At 43.9% G+C, this 24450-nt stretch overlaps 1 protein-coding gene across 2 annotated transcripts in view; it reads left to right on the top strand.

Moving 5' to 3' along the window:
- The window catches only part of SLC1A2 (solute carrier family 1 member 2), a 140442-nt gene that overhangs the window by 97087 nt on the left and 18905 nt on the right, over positions 1-24450 (top strand). For both annotated transcript variants that reach the window (XM_053673109.1, XM_037128260.2), the window contains exons 7-9: positions 8094-8327; positions 13156-13350; positions 17083-17217. In XM_053673109.1, the coding sequence (XP_053529084.1) occupies positions 8094-8327; positions 13156-13350; positions 17083-17217 (564 nt within the window). The remainder of the gene's footprint in view (positions 1-8093; positions 8328-13155; positions 13351-17082; positions 17218-24450) is intronic.

The raw sequence follows: 24450 nt of genomic DNA, 5'->3' as shown, positions 1-24450 counted from the left end.
TTGTATGGCCTACAAGTTAAGAATGGGTTTTGTGTATTTATTTTGCAGGGAAAATTTTTAAAAAGCAATGATATTCTACAACAGATGGAAATGATATGAAATGCACATTCAGCACCATAAATAAAATGTTACTGGAACACAGACACATCTATGTGTTCCCATATCATCTAGGTTGCTATTGCTCTCAACAGCAGAGTTGAGTAGTTCTGATCAAGACTGTGCAGCCTGCAAAGCCTGAAACATTTACTCTTTGGCCCATCCCTGCCCTAGAAGGGAAAACAAAAAAAACAACCAAAGATACTGAGAGAGAGAGACAGACAGACAAACAAACAAACTGGAAAAACCAGTCAGGAATACTGAAACTGAGCAGTAGCAAGAAAGGAAGATAAGCTCATGATAGGAGGAATATGGCATGACCCACTGCTCCAGTTCTCTGCTGTCCAAAGCAAAGTATTAGTCCTGACTCAGAAGAAAAAAGGGGCTGTTCTCAGATCATGCAAGCAGAAGTGAAATCATAGAGATAAATTAGGACTGTGTGTAAGGGCTCTTAGGAATCTGGCCCTACCCTCTAGTTTTACAGAAGAGAAGACTGTGGTCCAGACACACTAAATCTTGATTCTTTAACCTCAGGATGATGATAATAAAAGCTATCACTTATTGACTTTCTTTTACCTGCCAAGGGCTATGATAGTTGCTTAGTATCAATCAAATGTAATCCCAACAACCCTGCAAGGATGAATTATTATTCCCATTTTATAGAAAAAGCAACTGAGGCTTACTGGGGTGAATTAACTTGCTTAAGATTATATAGCTAGGGAGAGCTGGAGTTCATATTGATATTAAAGTCCTTAATGGGCAAGTGGGTAAGGGGTGTGATTGTTTGTTTTTTATCTTCACCTGAGAACATGCTTAGAGGGAAAGGGAGGTAGAGAGAGGGAAAGAAACATCGACTGGTTGCCTCTTGCATGCACCCCAACCAGGGACCAAAACTGCAATCCAGGCACGTGCCCCGAGTGGAAATCAAATCTGAGACCCTTCTGTTTATGGGACAACACTCAAACCAAGTGACCACACCAGCCAGGGCCAGGGACAGGTGTTTTTGTCTGAATCATCCGAGCAATATTGTCTCCACTTTACGACATGTGTGTTTATGGTGTGTGGTTCTGAAATTGGGGCAGCCCATGAGATCATGAGTGCCCACTCCTTTACTAAGGAAGCTGTGCCACCTTCTGTCACTGGGAACTTCTAGTGGTCACCTATGTGACAGACTTTTACCTGCATTTGTTTGAGACCCTTATGAAGGTCCCATATGCCTGACTAGAAAAAAAGCATAATTAGACTAAACCACATCTATATTCTATTTACCACAAGAATTCTGAGTGATGAATTCCCCATCTCTTCATGTCCCAGTCTTACTCACCTTTGTCACCAACCTCCCTCTTGTCTCTTCCCCCTTCTATGCTGTGCCTTCCACTGAAATTCTACCTCTTTCTCTCTTCTTCTTTTTCTTGGCCCCTATTCGCACCTTACGAGTTCAAAAATCTGTTCTCCACTTTTTTTTTAATCTCTGCCAACCCAAACACACTGACATGCGTGCAGTAAATTCTTACTAAAACTTCAGGACTGAGTGGACTAGCTGAATACCCCAGGTCTCAGATTATGAAGATGTTCTTTGTGATTTCATGAACCATATTTAATAGACCTGGCTTGTTCAGATCATTGCTTTAGTGTACTTTTAAAACATGGAAAAGATGCTAGTAAAATAATGTGTTGTTTTCTATTATGGTACTAATTATTCAACTCCCCATTTGATGCTGTAAAATATTTCAAAAGTCTTTTCAATCCATTGTGAGCTTGCCGAGTTTAATAAATGGTAATACGTAGAACAGAATAGACCTCTTGTCTCCTAGAATTTCTAGCGGAGTGAGCATCCTTGCTCTAAATGTGCAGTTCATGCCTCTGTATTATGATGCCAGTGTGTGGGCAGAGTATGAAAGCTCCTTCCTTCATCTGTACCAATGTCATTGCCACTGAGCCCTTGAGAGAAAGGGAATCATCTAGGAAATCAGATGAGTCATGGGATAAAATGCAGCCTTTCTTCTCCCCATGGATGGAGGGTGGTGTGGATCAAGAAGTTTCCTATTCACTGAAAACAGAACTCCTAAAGACACAGCATCATATCCCAGGAGATGAAGAGCAATTGTGAGTCAGGAATAAGACCTGTGGAATGATTTCTGACAGCTGTTCAGTTACCTCATCTAGGAGGCTGCTGCATGATAATTGTACACATTTCTTTCATTCTTTAGCTGCCAAGTCAGCATTTGATAATGAAGAGTGTGGGAAGGTTCTGGATAAAACAGGCAACCACTCTTTGGCTGACCCCTCAAAGCTTAAAGAATCAGAGTTCTTGGGTATTCTTCTCCATGTGGTAGTGAGAATATTAATAGTAGCAGACATAACATTGAGGAGGTTATTATTCTAATAATTATTAAATTATAGCTTAGAGTTATTAAATTCTTGCTCTATCCTCAGTGCTGTTTTGATTATTGGACTCTACCTATTTATTACTGAGAAGATAATGACTATTATTATGGTCATCATAAAATCATAACTAAGACTCACCAAGTGCCTGAATTAGGTTTACTACTATTCCAACTACTTTACATGCATTAACTCATTTATTTTTATAATAATACCTAGCAAACATAGGTACTGTCATTAGCCCCATTTTCCAGATGAGAAAACTAAGCACAGAGGTTGACTTGCCTGGTGTTACACAGCCTAAGTGATGGCAGCTGGCTGAGAGTGGCACCTGAGCCACCTTCTGTCTGATTCTGGCTGGATTGAACCCGGGATCCTCCTGTTGCTAGCTGTGCGCCTTTAGGGCAAGTTAGACACACTCTAAACACCACATCCTGATCTGTACAATGACTGACTCTGAAATCCTCACCATAGAATCGTGTGAGAAGCAAGCGATATTGCGAGCAACAGAGGTGGAGCCTTTCCCATGTGCTGGGACCTGCCCAAGCACTACGTGTGAACTAGAATTATTATTGTCATATTGTGATCATCATGACCACCACGGATGCAATCCAGAATCTGTTTCTCTCTGCTCTCTGTTCTGTAAGGCTTCAAGAACCCTGCAAGGCTATCTGATTCTAAAAACAGAGAGAGAGAAAGAGAAACCCTTAATTTTGGTGTAATTTTTATGTTCTCATTTTTTGCAAAGTTCTTTAAAATATTTTTTAATCTTAGAAACCTATACAGAAAGTGAAACTTGTAATAATCTCACCCTGATAGAAACATAAAGTGAGAAGTGAAATCTCTGCTCACTCTTTCGATTCTCCCTCGCAGTGAAACCACCTCCATCCATGCATGCATCCATCCACCCTTTCACTCCGTAAATATTTCTTGAGCCCCTCTTCAGTGCCAACAATAATATTAGGCACCGGTCATATAATGGTGAATAAGACAGAGAAAGATTCCTGTCCTTACGGAGCTCACGTTCTATTGAAAGGAGAGAGGGAGAAAGAAAAAGGAAGCAAATAAGAATGCAGAGAGTAATCAGTGCTACGAAGGCACTAGATGGGGGAATGAGATAGAGAGTGAGGGGGGATGGAAGTAAGGAGTGGACTCTCACAGGTGGGGCCAGGGAGGGCCATCCTGGACAGTGGCTTGTGGGGAAGACCTGAAGAATGAGAGGGAGGCAGGTATAGAAGAACCAAGAGGAGATTTTTCCACGGGGAACAAACAGCAAGTGAAATATTTTGGGGGTGTCAAAAGGAAGGTCCAGAAGGGTTGGAATACGGTTGTTTGGTAAGAGAGGTGAATTGGTGGGAGGGAGAGAAGTGGGAGAGATGGGCAGTGTGCAGGGCCCTGGAGGCCACTGTAAGATGTGAGCTTTTATGGATTTGCAAAAGGAAGTCAGTGGGTGGGGTGGGTGGGTAGCAGCCTGGAGGCTCAGTGAGCTAATTTTTACTCACTCTGATGAAAAGTTTCAACCCACATACACTATCTGTCAGCAAAAAATTTACTCCTCAGTTAGCCAGAACACCTCTCTCTGAGCGGATCGGGCAAAATGGAAATTCATGCTGCTTCTGGGGCCTCAGCACAGACACTGCCTTTAGTAATTGGAGTGTATCTTTAACTCTCTATTGACATGCTCTTCCAATCCCGAGTTCCTTGGCAGGCTGGCATTGCTTGGGGAGACATATGGGACAGAACCAGAGTGGCTTTCTGGCCGGACTGACAAAGTTTTTTATTCACTGAAACCAAAACTCCTAAAGATTTAGCTCCACTTCCCTCCGCTTCAAGTGTCTCGCCCACCATCTGCCCTGTGCCTGAAAGTCCTGACTTAATTCAGTGGGTTAAGACCAAAGAGGCCTTGAATAAAATTGAAGCTAAAGTAAATGGCTCCCAACGGCTGGATGAGTAATATCTGCATTACACCAGTTGCAGATCAGATTTTATTCCTTGAAACAGTGGTTTTCCAACACATCAGAATTACCTTGGGAACTTGTTTAAAATATAAATGTCCCCAGGTCAGCGCCAGGAAATTCTAGCTCAGTAGCTATGTGATGGGCCCACGGAATCCACATTGTTACTGGACAGAGGGGGTGACTCTGAAGCAGGCGTCTACACAGGCCCAGGGACCCTGGCTGCGTTCTGTGTTTGCTTAGTGCTGTGGGTGAGTTTGCACTCGTGGAGTAGAGAGCAGAACCTCAGAGGGGCATCTTGGTGGGAGGCTTAGCATGACAAGGACTGAGGCACAACGTGGGCAGAGGAAAGAGTGAATGATATGACAGTAAGAAAAAGACTCTACAGGCCAGTCCCGGATGAACCAGTGGCTCTGAAAACGGTGCCCAGAGCTGAGGGTGCAACCAGTCTGAGGGCTGGTGGAAGCCATTCCCTCCTCCTAACTCAGTCGTCATTTTCTTCTCATTTGAGAACTGGTCCAATAATTCCTGGGCATCATTTGGCTTCAGAACACTTACTGGAGCCCTCGGCCTGTTCCTGCACTTTGTTTTGTGGCTTTGATTGTTTGCTTCAGCTCAGAAGCTTCGAGTGGTAACTTGGGACCCTGGGCATTGGCCCTTTCTTTTCCATGGAGTGTCATTTTCGATGAAATAACTCATTAATATGGAAACCCAGGAACTGAAAGCTTTGGCTTCTGAGTGGAAGCTTAAGCTGCTTATTTGGAGAACAGGTGCACGGAAGTAATGGCCCTGCAAAATATCATAGAACATAGACTCTTTCCTTGTCCTACTTAATGCTCATTCTAGTTCTGGAGACCAAGAGCCCTGCTGGCCATATTTATTTCCCCTAACACTCTGCCTTCTGCCCTTTGAATAACACTCTCCATTTACAGTGGGAACTCATTTTGCTCCCAGAGAGCTGAGTGCTCTGAGGTAACCGGTTACCCCTCTAATCCTGGCCCAGATGTGTTCTCCAGGGGACTCTATAGCTGGTCTTGCTTGGCCAAGAGCCTCAAAAACATTTTCACTTCATTCTACAAACTGCTTTTCCCAAAAGAGCAGGAAAATTGAATGGCACCCCAAACGGCTCGTTTTTGTGTTTTTCTGGACATCTTTAAAGGGCGATGGGGGCTAAATTAACCTCTTGGTTTATAGAGACACATGCTTGTCAGCTTTATTGGAAGATACAGTTTTTTCCATTATTTACAACCCCAGGAAACAAAGAGCTGGCTCCTGAGACTACCCCCCTAATTTATGAGCTGGTGTGACTGTGGCACCCCAGGAGAATGTGGAAGGGTGGGAAAGCTGGGGTTTAAAGATGTGACTCCCCGAGACCTGTGGAAGCAGCACTCACGCATGGCCAACCTCGATCCCCAGGAAAGCAGAAGTGCAGCTACAGGCAGAAGGTTACCAGGGAGGAGGACAGCAGCTATGCTAATGTTTTTTTAAAGAAAGATTTTATGTATTTACTTTTAAAGAGGGGGGAAGGGAGGGAGAAAGAGAGAAACATCCACGCGAAAGAGGAACATCAATTGGCTGCCTCTTGCACAGACCCCAGCTGGGCACTGAAACCAAAACCCAGGCATGTGCTCCGACTGGGAATCCAACTGGGGACCCTTCACTTGGTGGGAGGACACCCAGTCCACTGAGCCACACCAGTCAGGGCCAGGCTGATGTTTTAACAAATTCGTGTCGGTTACAGATCACCTCTTTTAGGAGAAGCTTCCTCTTGAGAAAATATTTTGCTCGTCAGAACATCCCCAACTGGGTGGCAGGAGCCTGTGAGATGTTTTCGAATGCCCCATTAACTCAGCTGGACTCGTTAAGCATGGGTGATGCAAGGGCGTAGGCTTAGGTATGAGAACAGAGCATGCAAGGATGCCTTTGTGAGGAGTCAGAGAACGAATGGTGCTGGCGGGGGCAGGGAGGATTGTTGACAGCACATACGGACCAGGGCTTACAATGTATTCCTCGCAGCAACCCTTAGAGGTTAGAGGAGGCCTCAACATGAACATCTGTAAAATGGGAATGAGTCACTAACCAAGGTCATGCAGCCGGCAAGTGGCAGGATAGCTCCACGTTTTATGTGATTGTATATGTGACTCTCATCTATTGCACACAGCCTTCCTTTAGCCTTGGAAGGGCTTGCTGTGGGCACAATTACAAAAACAAACAAAAAACCCTCTACAAAATCTGGCAGAAGTGCCCTCTTCCTTTCTTGACTCCCTTGCCCTAGTTGGGAGCCTTATCCTGGGATTTCATTTTCCTCACGTCTTTCTCTCATAATTCTTAATAAGGTATCAAATTTCCCACTAACATATTCATTTCAATCAGACATTGTTATAGGCTGAGCAAGTTCAAACTCCCACAGCACCAGATTGGGCAATGGAAAACGGATGTTGCCAACAGTGTGAAAAATACAGTCAAGAAGAGAGAGAATGTGGTTACCTCACTCAAGAAGGGAGCGCAACAGTGAATTGTTTCCAAGTGCTCTGTAACAATAATACAGAAGTTAAAATAAGTTTACATAGCATGCCTTGGTGTAAGGCAAACTGTCTGCTAATCTACAGAGAGCTATGATTGCTCATTAAAGGGAAGTGGTTTGGCTTGGTGGGGAAAACATCCTAGTCATGGAGTTTTTCAGATCTGAGATGGTTCTCTTCTTCGCTTTCTGCTTTTGTGGTCTTGGGCTGGTGTTTTAAGCTTGTCCACCCTCAGTTTCCTCATTTGCTAGATAGGAATAATGATGCCTAGATTTTAGGATTGTGATAAGAATGAAATGAGGATCGTAGAGAGCCAATGTCATTGTTAGAGTAAGTGTGGAAAGAAATACTTTCAGACTTAGAAGTGATAAAACCACATTTCTCTAAAGTACTATTTGGCTCAGATGGTTTGTGTGTGTGTGTGTGTGTGTGTGTGTGTGTGTTGTGTTCTCTTTGTCTCTTAAATATATTTCCTGTCTTCCAAGGCAAAAACAAAGCAAATTTACAAACACCAATTTATAACTTCTTGAAACTCTAATGAGCTTTCTGAGAAACTCAAGATTTGTTCCTAATTTTTTTTTCTTTAAAAGTTTTAAATTTACTTTAGAGAGAGGGGAGAGGAGGGAGAAAGAGAGAGAGGAATATCAGTGTGGGAGAGAAACATCAATCAGTCGACTCTTGCGCATGTCCCAAGTAGAGACCCGACCTGCAACCCTGGCCTGTGACCGGACCAGGCATTGAACTGGTAACCTTTCACTTTGTGGGATGACATCCAACTGACTGGGCTACACTGGTCAGGCCTTTTCCCAATTTTCAAGGAAGGAGCTGCGGAAAGGCAAGTCAAACAAGATTCTCAAAGACATAACCTGTGGGTCTCTCAACTTTAAGTTTGGCACTTACCTAAGAGGTGGTAAAGCTTGTCTCCTCTATCCCTAAAGATCACCCAAGGAACAAAGTTGGCCTTGGGAGTTTTCTTTTTTTAATCAGAGCAGAAGCCACCAAATCCACGCACCAGATTTCATACGATGCCGTTAATCTGAAGTCAAAAGTAGCATCCACTGAATCTCATGGCCCTCTTCCAGCAAAACTCTGAACAGCTGTCTTCAGTGTTTTTTTTTCCTTTTATGTGTTTCAGGTACTCTCCCCTGGGTATCGCCTGCCTGATCTGCGGGAAGATCATTGCCATCAAGGACTTAGAAGTGGTTGCTCAGCAGCTGGGGATGTACATGGTCACGGTGATTGTGGGCCTCATCATCCACGGGGGCATCTTTCTCCCCTTGATTTACTTTCTAGTGACCAGGAAAAACCCTTTCTCCTTTTTTGCTGGCATATTCCAAGCTTGGATCACTGCCCTGGGCACTGCTTCCAGGTAGAGAATACAGAAATCACCTTTCTTTCCCTCTGCTCGCTGTTCGACCCTCTTTGCCACTTCTTTATTTTCAAAAACCTTCCCATCACAAAGTTCAGTGAGAATACTTTTCACATCTTCTTGACCTATTTTTGGAAAAGGCAGGCACTTTATATTTTGGGTTCCTTGTAGGAACATCTGAGCTTTCAGATGAATGTTTTTGCGGGTAGGTAACTGCGTTGGCAATATGACCTCATGTTAAATTTCTCAGATGAATGCATGCTGCTAATCCGCATGCCTGCCTTGTCACATGCAGCACTGAGTTACTTGTTTTAAATGTTTTCCACAACGGCATGGCAGGATGTTATTCTATTTAAGAAGTTCTCCCAACTGTGATTTGAAAAATGCTATCCCAAAATATCAGTCTATTGGAGTAATTTTTTTTAAAACTAGGAGAATGAGCTTTTATTAGGTAAATGGTGTATTAGGTGAGATTTTTCTAATGAACCAGAAATCAGTTAAGTGTTTGGGTTCTCCTTGCACCTCTAACAGGCCTTTGTGCCCCACTGATTCTAAGAAAATTAGGCCAGCATTGTTTCGCCTTGACCTTGACTGAGAGTCACTTCCTTTTCCCTTACGTAGCTCAAGCAACTCAGAAACCAATGAGGACTCAGGAGAGAACACATGTTTTTTTATGTCATCCTGGACTGAATGTAGCAAAACCAAACAAACAAGAACATAAGAACTTTCTGGCAGTTCATTCTTTCAGTCTGCAATTGTTGGTTGTGTTTCCTTGGGTCACCAACTAAGTCTGAGGTCACAGCAGGTGACAGGGAGGCAGGCAAACCCATAGCTCAGCATTCCCTCTGGCGTCACAAGCCAGCAGGTCTTTGTTGCAGAGCCCAGGACTGTGCACCGCCAATGAGGTGGCTGTTCTATGACACAGGGTGACCTCTGTCCCAAAGCTATTGAACAGGCAGCCAGGTTTTCCTTAAGTGACCTAACAGGCAAATGGCGGTGACTATCTGGGAAGCCAAATTATATTTCCATCTTGCCAATCAATGTGAATTCAGGACTACTAGAAAATGGGGTTTCAGAAAAGATCTGAAATGTATATAATCCTGGGAATCTAGAGTCTGCATGCAGTTTCCGAAGGTGAAGGGAAACACTTCAGAATTTACTTTGTCTTTTTCAGGCCTCCAAATTTCTTATGGCTAAGTATCTCTAATCATAAAGATCCTTCTCTCTTTGGAGAGAAAGTGAATCTTTTTTATTCTCCAAACATAAAAACAATGATGTTTAGGTTTATTTTTGTTTTCTGGTTATGAGCGTGGTATTATTCATTGTGAAAAAGTTCAGGCAGTGAGTGAAATTTTGAAGAAGACTGTGAACATGAACAGTGATGCCACCTCCCAGGGATAATTGGTAGTAAGCAACCTTCTAGTTAACCTTTGCAGTCACATACCTTTCCAGTTCTTCCTACATGTAGACACAGCAAACTGCTATTTTCACTGGTCAACATACCATATAAGTTACATCTCTCCACATAGAGCTTTCCACTGTTTTGAAAACTGCATAACAGTACTCCGTATGCATCACAGTACAACCCTCAGCCTGTGACGTACACTTAAGGCATGTCTATTAAATGGGACTGTGACAAACATCCTTGTAAATACATCTCGACGACGCTGTCTGATGACCCCCTCAGGATAACTTCCTAGAAGTAGAATTCTGAGTCTAAGGGTAAGCACATTAATGGTTTTAAAACATATCACCAGATTGCTATTTAGGCAAGTGCATTGGTTTAAGTCCCTCTGCTTGGGTGTGAGAGAATGCTTTTTACCACCTCCTCACCAACACTGGCTGTGATCAGTTACTTCAGTACTTTCCAGTCTTATTATGAAAAATGATCTCACTGAACCTGCACTTTGTTGATTATGAGGGAGAGGAAGCATTTTCATGTTCCTATTGACCACCCTGCCCTCCCAGTCCCCGCTCTGTGGACTGCTGGTGGTCGTCACTTCCTGTGGGGGTAGTCATCCTTTCCTGAATGGCTTTTGCCTCTCTGCATATATCAGAATATTAACTCATGTATCAATCAATTGTCACCAGTAATGTCCCCCTCTACTTTGCATTTGTCTTAAAAATTTACAATATTTTTTGCCATTAGAAGTTTTTAATTTGTATATTGTTGGAGCTGTCAATACTTTCCTTTGTTCTAAAGAATTTAGTATTTGCTCAAGGAACATCTCCACAAAAGATTATAAAACATTTCTTATATTTTGTTCCAAAACATTTATGGTTTTGATCTTTAAACTATTAAAAATATTATTATCCCTTTTTTAATAACTAGACAATTACCCCAGTACCCTTATAAGACAAGGTAAATCTTGAAGGCATATTTGTACATAAATGTGACAAATGATTGGTTTATTTGGCCAAAGTCACACAAATGTTAGTCCCTTTTTTCCTCCTTACTCTGTATTTCATTTGTAAAAAAAAAAAGAAAAAAGGAAAGAAAGAAACCAATGTGGTTTTAACCTTTAGTTAAAATGTGGATGTGGAATTTCTTAGAAAAAAAAAACCTTCTAGAAAAGTCAATGCGACAGGAGTCAAGCACTAAGAATGATCTTTGCCATCAAGGCCAGAGGGGGGAACAGAAAGCCCCAGGACTGCCGGCTCAATATCCTCTTCCCCTCCTTGGGCCTTGGACTGCCAGGGGCCGTGGAGGGGGTTGGCCTTGTTTTCTCAGTGGGCACGAAGGCTGGTGTCAGGGGGGTGGGTGGAGGGGGTGGCCTGGGACACACCTCTCTGCCTCCCTCTAACTTCAGTGCATGCTGTTAAAACCAATCTGGAAAAATCTCAAGTATCTGATTGTTATTATTAACAACATTTCAAGGCTGTCCTATGGTCATTGAGGCAGGAGCCAAACAACCAACATCAGAATGTGGGACAGACAGGAAGGAGTTAAAATGCTCACGTCGCAGTTTATATTGGTTAGGTATACATGGATTTTTAAGACACGAGTCTGTACAGTACAGAAATTGAAAATATTTTCATGCTTTATTATTAATTATTTTTTAATCTGTTTAATTATCTAAGGATTCCTTTTGGGAACATGGATGCAGTAATACGAGTTAACATATTCCAGTCTTCCCGGAAGTGCCCATAGATTCATACCATTGAGAACCCACCTGCCAACCATGGCTGAGCTGCCATTTCGGACCAGTCGCAATGTCCTGGCAATCTTTCAGTGGGGTCCTAGGAAAGGAAGGGATGGGAAGGTGCAGGGATAAGAGGAATTAAGGGACCCTAACTTCTTATTACAGCAGTGAGGACAGCAAGCCAGGTGTGCTGCCATCCCCACATGTGAATGAAGTCAGACCCCAATGTCTCTCCCTGGGCTTATAAGATTTCAGTAATGGGAGGTCTCCAAACATTCAGTTCTTCTCCCTACCTAAGACCAAACAGGGGGCCTGAAATAGATGCCTAAGTGGAAATCACTAAGAATGTTCCAGTCAGATGACTCTGACTTGCCCAGATTGTTATCAGTAGCTTGTGGGTCAGTGGCGTGATCAGAAGCAGACTTAAGTGGACCCAATGGTAGAGCTTCCAGTTCCTTGGTTCTATGCAGGCCCTGGAACCTGCATTTCATGTAGCTTCTCAGAAGGTGGTAGTCCTCTCCCATTCTCTAAAAAGCCAAGAACTCCACAGGTGTCTGTCCAGCTTGGCTAGAGCCCTAATTCTGACTAGTAGAAGAAAGAACTATGACTGAGGATATAAATGCAAGACCAAAAAGTGCTATCTGCTTTGGAGATTTGCATAGAAAAAAAATAGTTAAATAAGAGAATAGACCACGAAGCACTCCCATGACAGTTTGCATGGTTGGCAACTTTCCAAGTTGCTTAACCTTTGAAGCCAATCCACCTACCCTCCCATGCATTTCTACCCATGTGGAAATAATATTCTGGCCTTCAGTAAACCTTATCCCTACAGGTCTCCTATTTTAGAGGACACATGAATATGCCAGGCATTCTGACCTTAGAGGCTGGATCATGTGGTCAATGAATCCCCGTCCCACGCCTGGGAGGAGTGGGGCTGAAGTCACTCCACATCGGGTCTTTGATCAGCTGCAAAGCACATGCTTTTCTGCCCTGTGTCGTCGGAGAGACTGTAGAGTTGGCTGCTTTTCAGGGAGTTGGACTGCCTGTGAGGGTCCCCAGTGGATTGTTAGAAGTATGGGTTCAGGCTGAATCGTGCCGAATGTGTTTGTCCAGCATTTGCAAAATTAACAGGCCCAGCTTGGGTCAATTCCCAGGGGCCGACACAACCCATGTAGTCATCTTCTTGGAATCAGTGACTCTAACATCAAATTATGGGTCATTCAAAAATTCCTCATTCCATTTCACTGTTGACAGCTGATTCTTTTCTGACCTATTTTTTTTTCTTGCATCCCAGTTGATATGGGCAATTAGATGGGCTTCAGTATGAATCCAAGATGGAAACAGTGACCAAAGGAAAAAGAACTTGCAGCTCTGAGTATGTGTTAAAAACCCGAACCAACAAAAATATTTTTCAGTCTATTAACATCTTAATAAGTTGAATTTGAACTTCCAAATTACTGTTTTTAATTTGGCTCCAGACACTCCTTATTTTTTTTTTACATGTCACATTGCTCGATTGAAACAGAAGGACAAAAACTTGGTGGTGGCTTTCTAGTTCTTTGTTCTGCTTCTCTGCAGTAGACCTAACTCCTCTCCTCTCCTCCCTCCCTCCCTCTCTTTCTCTCTCTCTCTGTCTCCCACCCTTCCTTCAACCTCTCTGGTCCCTCCTTCTCTCTGGTCCTTAGTGCTGGAACTTTGCCTGTCACCTTCCGTTGCCTGGAAGAAAATCTGGGGATTGACAAGCGCGTGACTAGATTTGTCCTCCCTGTCGGAGCGACCATTAACATGGATGGAACGGCCCTTTATGAAGCGGTGGCTGCCATCTTCATTGCTCAGATGAACGGTGTTGTCCTGGATGGCGGGCAGATTGTGACTGTGAGGTGAGTGAGGTGGTCGGGCAGGCCCTGAAACGACCTTTCACCTTATCCCCTTCCACACTAACTGCCTCTGACAGGGGCTGCTTGAATTTCAGTTCTCCAGGCAGAAGAATGGTGAAGGAAATAACAGGGAGGAGGCATTATCGGCAGTCTCAAAGGGAAAGGATTGTTATGGGAGGGAAGCCGGATCATACCAAAGCCTTCTGTTGGTATGGCACATATGAAATGGCTTTGGGAACTTGATATTATTTGAATTTTAATAACCCTGTGATGTTGCAAGGCAGTTATTTCTATGCTCATTTAATAGGTGAGGAAGTGTAGGCTTTGGGGTTTGTCGAAGGCTACGTCATTTGTAATGAGCCCTCAGGGCTGCTGTATCTGAGGCCAATGTGATTGGACTCTGGGTCCAGTTTTTCTTTTATTGAAATATGCTCCCTCAGTGTTCCAAGGAGTGAGGGATGGAATGATAACATACTGGAAGGAAAAGATTCTGCAACACAACAGAAAACATTTTATTGCAAATCAATAGCAAATATTTCTGGTTTTACAAAAGCTATTCTTACCATATATATGCATCATTTAAAACATTCAGAAAGAATTCTTTCCCAAGGGGTCATTAAAAATGCATGGCTTCTCTGTGAACTTAAAGATCACTCTTACTTGCCTATATTAATTTATCTAATTCTCACAACTACCCTGTGAGGTATGTCCTTGTCTTTGTCAGCTCAGGGTGCTATAATAAAACACCATAGACCAGAGAGCTAAACAATAGACATTTATTTCTCATAGTTCTGGAGGCTGGGAAGTCCAACATCAAGGTGCTAGCAGATTCAGCTCCTGTTGAATGTTCTCTTCTTGGTTTGTATCTACCCTGCTTCTCACTGTTTGCTCACATGACCTGTCCTTGATCTGTGAATAGAGGTAGCTGGCTCTCTTACATTTTCTTTTATATGGGCACTAATTCCATCATGAGGCCTCTGCCCTCATGACCTAATTACCTCCCCAAAGCCTGTCACATTGGAGAGTGAGGCTTAAACAAATGAATTTTGCAGGGGATACAACTCAGCACATAGTAGTACTATAGAGGAGCCTCAGTGTCCTCATCTGTATAATGGGAACATTAGAGGGTTAAGAACATTGTGCCTGGCACATAGTTGCCTGTCAGTAAATGTTAGCTACTAGCATTATTGTTGTTGTTGACACTAAATGAGATATATAGAAAGAATAATGGGACAGTGATGTAGTGAGGGAAAATATGCTTCAAGTCAGAGTATCAAGCCTTCTAAATCACGTCCTAACAGACTGCATGGGAGACTGCCAGCCCCCTTACTTTAAAACTCAAAGGTGATAAGGGTTCCTTAATGAAGCCCCTTCTTTTGGAAGCAAAGCAGAGATGATTTCTGGTCCCTGAATTCTTGACTTTGAAGGCAACCACACTGCCCATCAAGTTCACACCATTAGATGAGAACACAGAGATGGGAGAATGGATCAGTAACCCATTCATGGTTGGGAACCCATTCATGGATCTAGTAACCCATTCATGGTTGGGATTCATTAATTCAGAACTTTTAACGTAGGGAGGGATCAAGGGACATTAGGAACAGCATGGACCTGGAATCAAGTGGACAAGTATTGAAATCCCAGCAGCCCATATTCAAGCTGTGTGACCCTACATTTCTCCACTCACCCCCAATCCATGATTTCCTCGTGGAACAGGTGCTACCATATGAACCCTGCAGAGCTACCTTGAAGTTCTGTTAACATGTGTGTAGTGCCTTGCATAGCATTCAAGAACCAGTTTTAGAGAAGTGAGCCAGAGAGGGGGAGGGCAGGAAAAGCAGCAGGGGACAAAATGATGGAGGGGAGATCACCCTCAGGGAGCTTCTACAGGACTTAGAATTGCACAGATACTCAGCCCGTGAGAACATGATTGAGGTGGAGGACCAGAGGGGGAACCAACTGCCAGCAAGTATTTTCTTTACAGGATTTACCACACACAACCAAGAAGTAAGCAGACAATATGGCCATTGTGCAAAGGGATGTGTAAGAGTGACTCATAACAGAAGCAACTGGTGTTGTAAATACAACGGTTGAGCACAAGATGTTGGAACTCAGGAAGTTCCCCTCTCCTGGAGCTTTATCCATGTCAGGGAAATGGCTGAGAATTCCCACGTTCCAGCTCTTGGGGCTTTAGGGAAGTTTTCATTGCAAAACAGCCTCACCCTGTGGAGATTTTCTGATAAGAATAGTAATTGACATTTATTGGGGGTTTGGAAAATGTGCCTGGCCTCTTCTAAGTGCTTTTTATTTATTGCCTTTTGAGGACAACACGAATGAGACAACATCATTATCTCCTTTTTCACAGATAAAGAAATCAAAGCACAAGAGGTGCTTTTGATTCAGTTGTCCAAAGTCATGTGGTTAATAAGTGGCAGACCTGGGATCTGAACCCAGGTCAATCAACTCCAAAACCTTTGATGATAACCACAGCACACTGCTATTTCTGGTGACCCGGATGGGTCCAAGGAAAATGGAGTTCTCTAAACCATGGAACCAGCTCTGTATTGGTGGGGCAGGGGAAGAGGACAGATGGGTTCTGTAGATCCCACCTAGGGGAGCTGTTTTCACTGTAACAGGCCTAAGTGTGGAAGGAGGGCAATATGGAAAAACAAGGCAAACCACAAAATATCCCAGCGCCTTCTTTTCTTCATATGTGAGACTAGATAAATTCAGGTCCCTCCCAACTGCAAGAACCTGGGATTCTGAATTTAGTTACACCGGTGGTCGGACCTCGGTTACACCAGTTTAAGAGCCTGATTCTTCATTTGGAACTGGAGGAAATACTCTAGAAACTCTAGAATTTTATTACTGCAAAGAAATCAGCCCCTGTTTTTTTTTTTCCTAGCATCCACCAAAACAAGTTGGGAATCTGTATTCTCAGAAGCATTCTTCCACTTAGAAATGACAGCTTTTATAAATGGCATCCAGAAAGAAGGAGAAAAAGTCACTGCCTTTTGCTAGACCACAGAGATCCCTGGTGTCTCCACAGGGAGCCTGGGTCCTAGGTGGAATCCACTTCCAGAGACAGCTTCAAAACGGTGCTGGCTGTGCCCTTGGCATTGCTTGGGAAGAAAATGATGAGATGCTTCCAAAAGAAAACCTCCTGTTCTTTCATTATCATTTCTTGGCACCCTGTCTGAATAATGGATTTTCCAGTCCACGATGAAACGTCCAAGCATCTGAAGCTTAATGTCATTTGGAATCTGTTGATTTGTTCCCCCGATGTCCACTCAGTTGGATATTTGCTCTTCTGAGTTCTCATATTAACATTGGCAACGGTCTTCGCTGACTCTTGCCGTGCAGTCCAAAAGTCTCCGGTGCTCACAGAGACATAAAAGCATAAGCTCCCATGGGAGCACTGAGGGTGATTTGTTTTCCTTCTTTAATATTTTCTTACCCGCTTTTAGGGCCACGCTTACTTTATTCAGGCTCTATGGTATTCTAGTCTACTGGAATATCATGATGGGGATAAGGCTCCAGTTCATGAATTTATAAGTCTCCATCACAGTTAAGCAGAATTCAAATAGACCCCTAATTCCTGGGTCTTGGTTTTCTATTTCTTGGGAAAAAAAGGGAATTTATGACTGCTGGAAACATGAGTGCTTAAAATTGCCAGGGATCGTTTTGCTAAGGCCATTTTCTCTTCCCATGACCTGACCTTCTTTGTTCTCACAGCCTCACAGCCACGCTGGCAAGCGTCGGTGCAGCCAGTATCCCCAGTGCCGGGCTGGTCACCATGCTCCTCATCCTGACAGCCGTGGGCTTGCCGACGGAGGACATCAGCCTGCTGGTGGCTGTGGACTGGCTGCTGTAAGTGTTTGCAGATGGGGTTCTGCCAGGGATGAGAGTGCTGCCTCCATGGTGGATGAGATGCAAGGCTGCAGCTGAGATCTTAGCCAGGCCTCATTGCGACTCCCTCATTTCCTCCCTCCCTTCTTTTGTCCGACATTTACAGAGTGCTTGTTTGGGAACCAAACAAGAAGAGATAGGATCTTTGAGGGTCTCACAGTTGAGTAGAGGAATCAGATAAATTATATACAAGGTCAGAAGCTTACCAATAAAAAGACAACTAGTGATGCATGCAAAAGACCTCAAATCATTATGTGGAGTGAATGAAGCACAGAGTATATAGTGTATGATTCCATTTATATGAAGCTCTGTGAAAGGCAATACAATCTCTAACAATAGAAATAGACCAGACTTTGCCTGAGCCCTGGGGTGGGAGCCTGAGGATAAACTGGGAAGTGACACAGGGAAATCTTTAGGAGTAACAGAAGTATTTCTCAGGCACAAGTATGCATAGGTGTCTACATTTGTCAAAACCCATCAAGCCAGGCATTTGAAATGGGTACACGTGTTGTGTGTAAATTCTTTTTCAATAGGGTAGATTAACAGATAACACACACATAAAAGGATAGTGATACAAAGAGGCTCCATCGCAGGGTGGGAGGACAGAGTGGGGAAATAAAAAAACCATGAGAATGGCTACTGACTCTGATTATTTACTGCTATATTATACTGGGTGCCAGCTTTGAGTGCCAACTCTATTATACTGGGAGCTCTACATGCTTTATCTCTTCCTTTGACAATTCTTGGAAGTTTGGTGTTATTACCTCTATTTTATAGATGAGGAAACGGACGTTTAGGGGGGTGATGTGATTTGAAAATGAACAGAGATTTAACCCTAGGTCTGCTTGGTTTTGGAGGCCACCCCATTCATAATTATGACCATATTTGAGCTCCTGAAGGCAGTAACAGCTGAGCTGATTCTTAACTGGTAGGTAGAAGTTATCCAGGTATACATAGGCGGAAGGGGAAACAGGGCGTTCCAATCAAGGCCAGCCCACACAAAGGCACTGAGGCAACATTGTGGGGACCAATGAGTGATTTAGTATTGTTGGAGCACAAGATATGAGGCAGGGAGTAGAAAAAGGTGAGGCAAGATGGATAGCCATAATGGCCATGTAGAGAAGCTTGAACGTGGCTGTGTATACATAGCCCAGCTACCTTTCCCATGGAAGGACATTTTCCTAGAGTAGAACACTCCCTGCCCATTCCCAAAGGTGGGCAAGTCTAGCCAGATGTTCCCTGATATGGAGGTTGGAGTCACTCCCTGCTAAAGGTGAATTCAGGCTCTGATGTTCTGTGGGATGAACACCAGTGCCTCCTGTTCAGTCTTGGAGCTACATGACAGGGGCTGGGGTGTACTACTGACTTCAGTGTCAGAGGCACAGAATGACAAGTGCTAGCACAGAGGTCCAGGCCAAAGTACCCACACATTTTTAAAACTGTTCCACATAACAGTGGCAGTTTTTCTGACATGGATTAGCACAGATTTTTTAAGAGCCAGAAGCTACATTTTATGGACTTGAGTTTCCCCAGTGCTAAAATAAGTTCCTTCCCTCTATATTTACCCTTCCAAAGAGAGAGCCATGCACATGGCTGAAGGGAAGAAGGACATCAGGGAAAGCTAGAAGATAGCCTGGTCTCTCACAATTTGCCCACCACTGAGGTTTAGGTTAAAATGAGAGGTGGCTCCCTGGATATAATCTCCTTAACTCAGAAGGGCTATAAGGAAAGTCGTGAATCTTCCTGACTTGTTCTTTTGTCACCAGAGGAATTCTCTGGAAATGGCTTTAGTGGGAAGATGAGGAGCACATGAAATTACCTCTTAACTGTCTCTGCTCAGCTCTCTCAGGTGGTGGCGGGGGGTCTCGTGCTGGCCCCAACATTAAGCCTTTCTCATGACGTCTGTAGACAAGGCAGCTGTGGGGCACCTGGGATCTGATGGTGGGGTATAGTTGGAAGGACAGGTGGAGAATAGGATGAAGAAGACAAAGCAGTGGGGTAGGATTTGGTTGGGAAAGAAGAGAAAGAGAAAACAAAGACATTGACAATTGCTTAGGGACAGAGCACACAGTAAGAGCTCAATAAGTGCATGCTCAAGCTCACCACAGAATTGCTGCATAATAACCAGGGACCTTTTTACACAAGAAGAAACACAGAGGAAGCTACTAAAATCCCATCTACTTCTCCTGTGACTTTTGTTTACTGAGTTCTCTACCTCTTTGTCCCATGAGCCTCTCAAACCTGTGTTGTCAGCAAGTGTCCCTTGCCTGCTGTGATGACATTGCCTAGTCTTTCCTTGGTCTTGTTTCTGAGGCTCAAAATTGACTTTCAGAGATTCAGCTCTTAAAAATTATCAGTAAAAAGGCTGCCCCCCATTACAATGCAAATGCCTTTGAGTAGACAAAAATGCACTAATATTACTCAGGAATGAAGAAAAGGAGCTGATGGTTGTAGGTAATGCAGTGTTCTTTATATCTGTTGACAATTAATTTCTAAAGAGCCATCCTATGTGTTTCACAGAGGAAATCAGGAATCAGAAGGGTCAAGTCTCTTGCCCAGGGCACAGGACAGCTTGTGTGGCCAGGTTAGAGTCCTTCACACCAGCCCATACCACTGCCTAATTAGTACCTAGCAGATCTAACAGTGGGAAGTTGGAGCAGAAAGGTCCAGAGTTGGAAAAGCAGGGGAAGACACACCTATTTGTGTTACCTCTGGTTCTACGTGCTACCCAGAGGATTTTTGTTTGACCTTTTCTTTCCTCCTCTCAAGCTTAAAACAAAACAAACCAAAAAGCCTACATGGGGACTAACTAACAGGGTACACTCAAGGTCTCAGCCATTCTTAGAATTCAAGTCCTCTGGGCCCAGGAGGTCAGCCAGCATGGACCTGGTCTTCTCAGCAGCCATTTTTTTCCCTTGCCTATTGGATGAGACTCAGATCATGAAACACCCAAGACTCTGCCTACTTCTGACCTAAATGTTAGCAAATGGAATAAGAGGGCCGGGCCTCCCCAATCACCCCACACAGGCACCCACAAGCTCACACTTGCAGAGAGAGCAGGGTGTCCTAACCCTAGGGCTGAAACGTGCTTGCAGAAGGGAGTTGGCTGAACAATAACAAGATGATGATACATTGGGATTAGCTATATTGATGACACCGTTTATGAGAAAACCCCAATCTAAGTTGGACTGGAAAAGAAGGAACAAATGAAGAGCCATCTTCAGGTTCTGGGGTCTGATCTCTGGTGATCAAGGGAAGAGGGGGAGAGAGGCAGGTGCCCTGGGTCTGAGCCCTACACTTACTTTCTGTTGGACCTCGGGCAGGTTGCTCATTCTCTGGAGCTCAACCACATCATGTGTACAATGGGAACAATAACTTCCCAGCTGTAAAGGGTCTAGACCCAGTGCCCTTGAGTGTCCTTCTGGTTGTAAGACCCAGACCAGGATTCTGCCAGTGATGAGTGTTTGTATACAAATAAGCATGAATATTCATCTTAAAAAGAGAAGAAAAGGGGGGGTACAGGATCCTGGGAAAATATGCATAGGGATCTGAAGCTAGGTCAGATCTGCTTTGAATTAGTAATGGGAACATTCTTTCCCACCAGCAAGAGGAGTTCTGGAAACACACTGTTGGTTGTGGGCACCATGCCTCTTGGATACTAGTTAATGTGTGAGTGGGGCAGGGGCATGAGTTGAGACAGGGGTGCAGAGGGAGGCTGGTCATTTCCAGGGTACAGTGGGATGTTTCTTCCTCTCGGAAAGATTTGTAAGCTTTCATAACTTGAGCAATTTTCCAATTGAAAACAAACCAAGCCTACAGTGACATTTAATATGCCATGCTGTTTGCCAACTGCCGGAGACCAGCCAGCTTCATTACTGTCTGCCAAACCCTGGGCGCTTTTCAAAGGGCAAGCTCACTGCTCTGTAAATGTCATGGTGAAAACCAAGATTCTGGGCCCTGAAATGTGCTGGAGTCCTAGAACACCAGAGGGACAGGGCTGGTAGAACTAGAACCATCCCCACTGTACAGGAAGGAATTTGTATCAGGAATCTGTGGCAGATATTTTTAAGAGTCCTTTCAGATACCCTCCTCACTCACAGGAGATAAGGTAGAGTGAAAACTGGAAGCCAGTACCAGGGAGAAGCAATAAACACCTGGGTCTGACGCAGGTGGGGAAAGGAAAGCCAAAATCAAGTGCAAGCCAAGTGGATTATCAGTCCATTTATCACATGAGACTGCGGGTGGGATCATTTCTGGTGACACATTTACTAGTTTGAATATAGTTGAGATGGCACTTAAAAGAAAGGCCTTGTAGGGCCCCCCACCCTGCAGGGGATGCTTGGAAGCTCCCCCATTAGCATCTCTCCCTGGAGAGAATAGAGCCATGATTCTCAAGCTTGCGCCAAAATCTGGAGATTCAGAAGGGTGGGGGTGGGGACCAAGAACAGGCATTTCTAACAAGCCCCAGGTGATGCAGATGGTGCAGTCCAGGGACCTCACTTCCAGAAATAATGCACTAGAGATGGGGAAAGGAGAGCAGGAGTTCTTGGACATGGGTGGTTGAGCATCTCTATACATTTTTGAGCAGTTGACAGAGTTGAGGGTTCATGCCTCTCTATAATGAAAATGGATGGAAATTGGCACAGGATATGAATAACTAATCCTGAATGAGTGCTCCTTAAGTGTTAGACATCATTCTAAGCACTTTACATGGACTTGTTTAAAAGTCAGAGCAAATTACAAGGCAGCTAACAGTACTATGCCCATTGTACAGTTGAGGAAACTGAGGCTCAGACAGAAGGAACCTATCCCAGTTCAGTGGATATTGAATGACTAAACTGGATTCAAACCCAACGATCAGGCTGATGCTCCTTGGGCATCCCAGTCCTGCCAATTTGAGTTCTCATTCCTTTATTTAAGACACGTGTGCACACATGCACACACACAACTGATTTAACCCCTACTCCATGTCTGTTGAAAAAGAAAAGCTATTTCTAAATCTACCATATCTCTGAAGATTCCAAGGGCTTAAGTTGAAGTCTTTTGCTTTGATTTCCTTCTTCCATTGAATTCTTTCCTACAACTTACCTCATCTTATCTCAGCTTCTATGTCAAGCTCAGCCTGGAATGTGGCCCTTTTCTACTCAGTTCTTCCTTCCACTGCCAAAGTGTCCCTGATTCAATGCAGTATAATTACGACGGACCCGGGAGGTGGGGCTATCATTCTGCACAGTAAAACCATTCTTAACATATCACAAGAGAACTATGTGCTCTTGGTAAAACAAGGGGACAAACAAAGCCTCAGGGAGTTATAAGATGAAAAAAAATCTCCCTTCATTTACAGTTGGATCTTGAAGGGGAGCAGAATAGGCCACACCAAAATGTTCCAGTTGGCATGTGGATTGTTTCGAGCTGAAGGCAATCGAGACACAACAGACTCAGGAAAACTTTTTACCTCCCCATTTAACTGCCTGAAAACATTTAGAAAGGAGGCGTATAGCAGGAAGAGAGCTATTACCAGAGATAACTTATTTGCTTGGCAGGGCAAACATCTGTGTACCAAACATCGGCTCTTCTCATCTTCCTGTGAATGGTCTTCCTTCCCTTTGAAGCCCTTTACCCCCGACCCCTTCTCCTTAGCTCAGGGTGTTGTATGATTCTCAATTGCCTGAGTGCTGGGAGACTCATATTTTTATGGGGCTCCCATATGTACAGAATTAAATTCATTTCTCTTCCTGTTCATCTGCCTTATGTTCATTTAATTATTAGACCAATCAAAGAACCTAGAAGGGAAAGAAGGGCAGTTTTTCCACTCCTACAATCTCAAGTCCTGTTTCTCTGAACTCATCATTGCTAATAATTTTAGTGGCACGAAAGTGAAAGTTTAATGTTAGGCATTCTTTTCCTTGAAAAAAAATCCTTTCATGCCCCCACCCTTGGGAATCTCTCCCTACTCGAGTTTAGCCCCTGTCTCAGCATCTCCCCACTTTGCTGGGCCTCCTTGTCCTCCATCTCTTTTCCCCAGCTCTGTGGACTTCTTTCATGCCCATAGGTGAGGGAATTCGGCTCTCTGTGTCTCCCTCTTCCTCCTTGTAGATCTTTCTTAGAGTCCTAACTTTTCAACAGCAAAACATCCAGCCAATATTTGCCAGACATAAAAATAGTGCTTTTTCTAGAGTTAATCTGCCCTCTTATACTAATAAGCCATCCCCATGCCACCTCCTTCACAAACCTGCCTGTCCCCTTCCCCCACCACCTACCCACGTCATAAAGAGATAAAACATGGTATAAGCCCTTAAAGAGTTTAGTAATGGACACAGATGTGGTTTAAAAAATCCGAACAGAATGTATTAGGTGCAAAAACAGAAATGTATAAGACTTGACAGGGGAATAAAAGAGGAAGTAATACTCCCCTTAATAATGGCAATGATAATAATGATAACGATGATGATAATGAATAGCCACAGTTGAGCATAGTGTTAGGCCTTTTATATAAAGAGTTTGGCAGAGGACCTCTCAGATGATCAGCACTCAATACACGTTCACGGTTACTGTCTTCTCGCATGATTGGAGGTGGGCATTAGTTCCCACATTTCACGAATGAGAATGCTGAGCAGGAAAGGCTGTGTAACTTGTCCTGCTGCGGTCTGGGTGGCAATCCAGGCTCGAATCCAAATCACTCTCAGCCAGTGCTTCCTGGGCTTTCCTTCCCTACCCAGACTTAGTGGCTCTAGCCCTTGGATTCCCAGAATTTGCCACCCTCTCAGGTATAGGGCCTCAGGTAACCCTTCTGGCACCTGGGTACTCTGCATACTGAGAGGGTAGCTTGTTTCTATGAATGTTAAGATGAATGTAAAATTGCTGATATTTGACGTTTGGGGACCTATGGCGATTTCATATGGTTAAACCCAATAGAGCGACCCAGATGAATTCAGGGTGACCTTTCTTCTCTGGCTCCATTCTTCTGTGTGAACCAGAACTTCCAGACAATTCCACCATCTTCTCACTAGAGGATTTAGATCAAGAGATAGACAAGAATGAAAGAGAGCACTGTGGCTTTTCTTCCAGGGAACCAGACCCAGGGCCTCAGCATGAAACAGCTGATTCCCCTCTCTAATCTCTGGTTCCTGGAGGCTCCCAAAACTATGTCATCGGTAGTGAATTCTGCTGTCCTGTCTGCCTCCTTCTCATAGT

The sequence above is a fragment of the Artibeus jamaicensis genome, unplaced genomic scaffold (genome assembly GCF_021234435.1).
Source record: "Artibeus jamaicensis isolate MK-2021 breed Jamaican fruit bat unplaced genomic scaffold, CSHL_Jam_final contig_797, whole genome shotgun sequence".
NCBI classification, from domain to species: Eukaryota; Metazoa; Chordata; class Mammalia; order Chiroptera; family Phyllostomidae; genus Artibeus; species Artibeus jamaicensis.
This window is presented reverse-complemented; position numbering and strand designations above follow the sequence as displayed.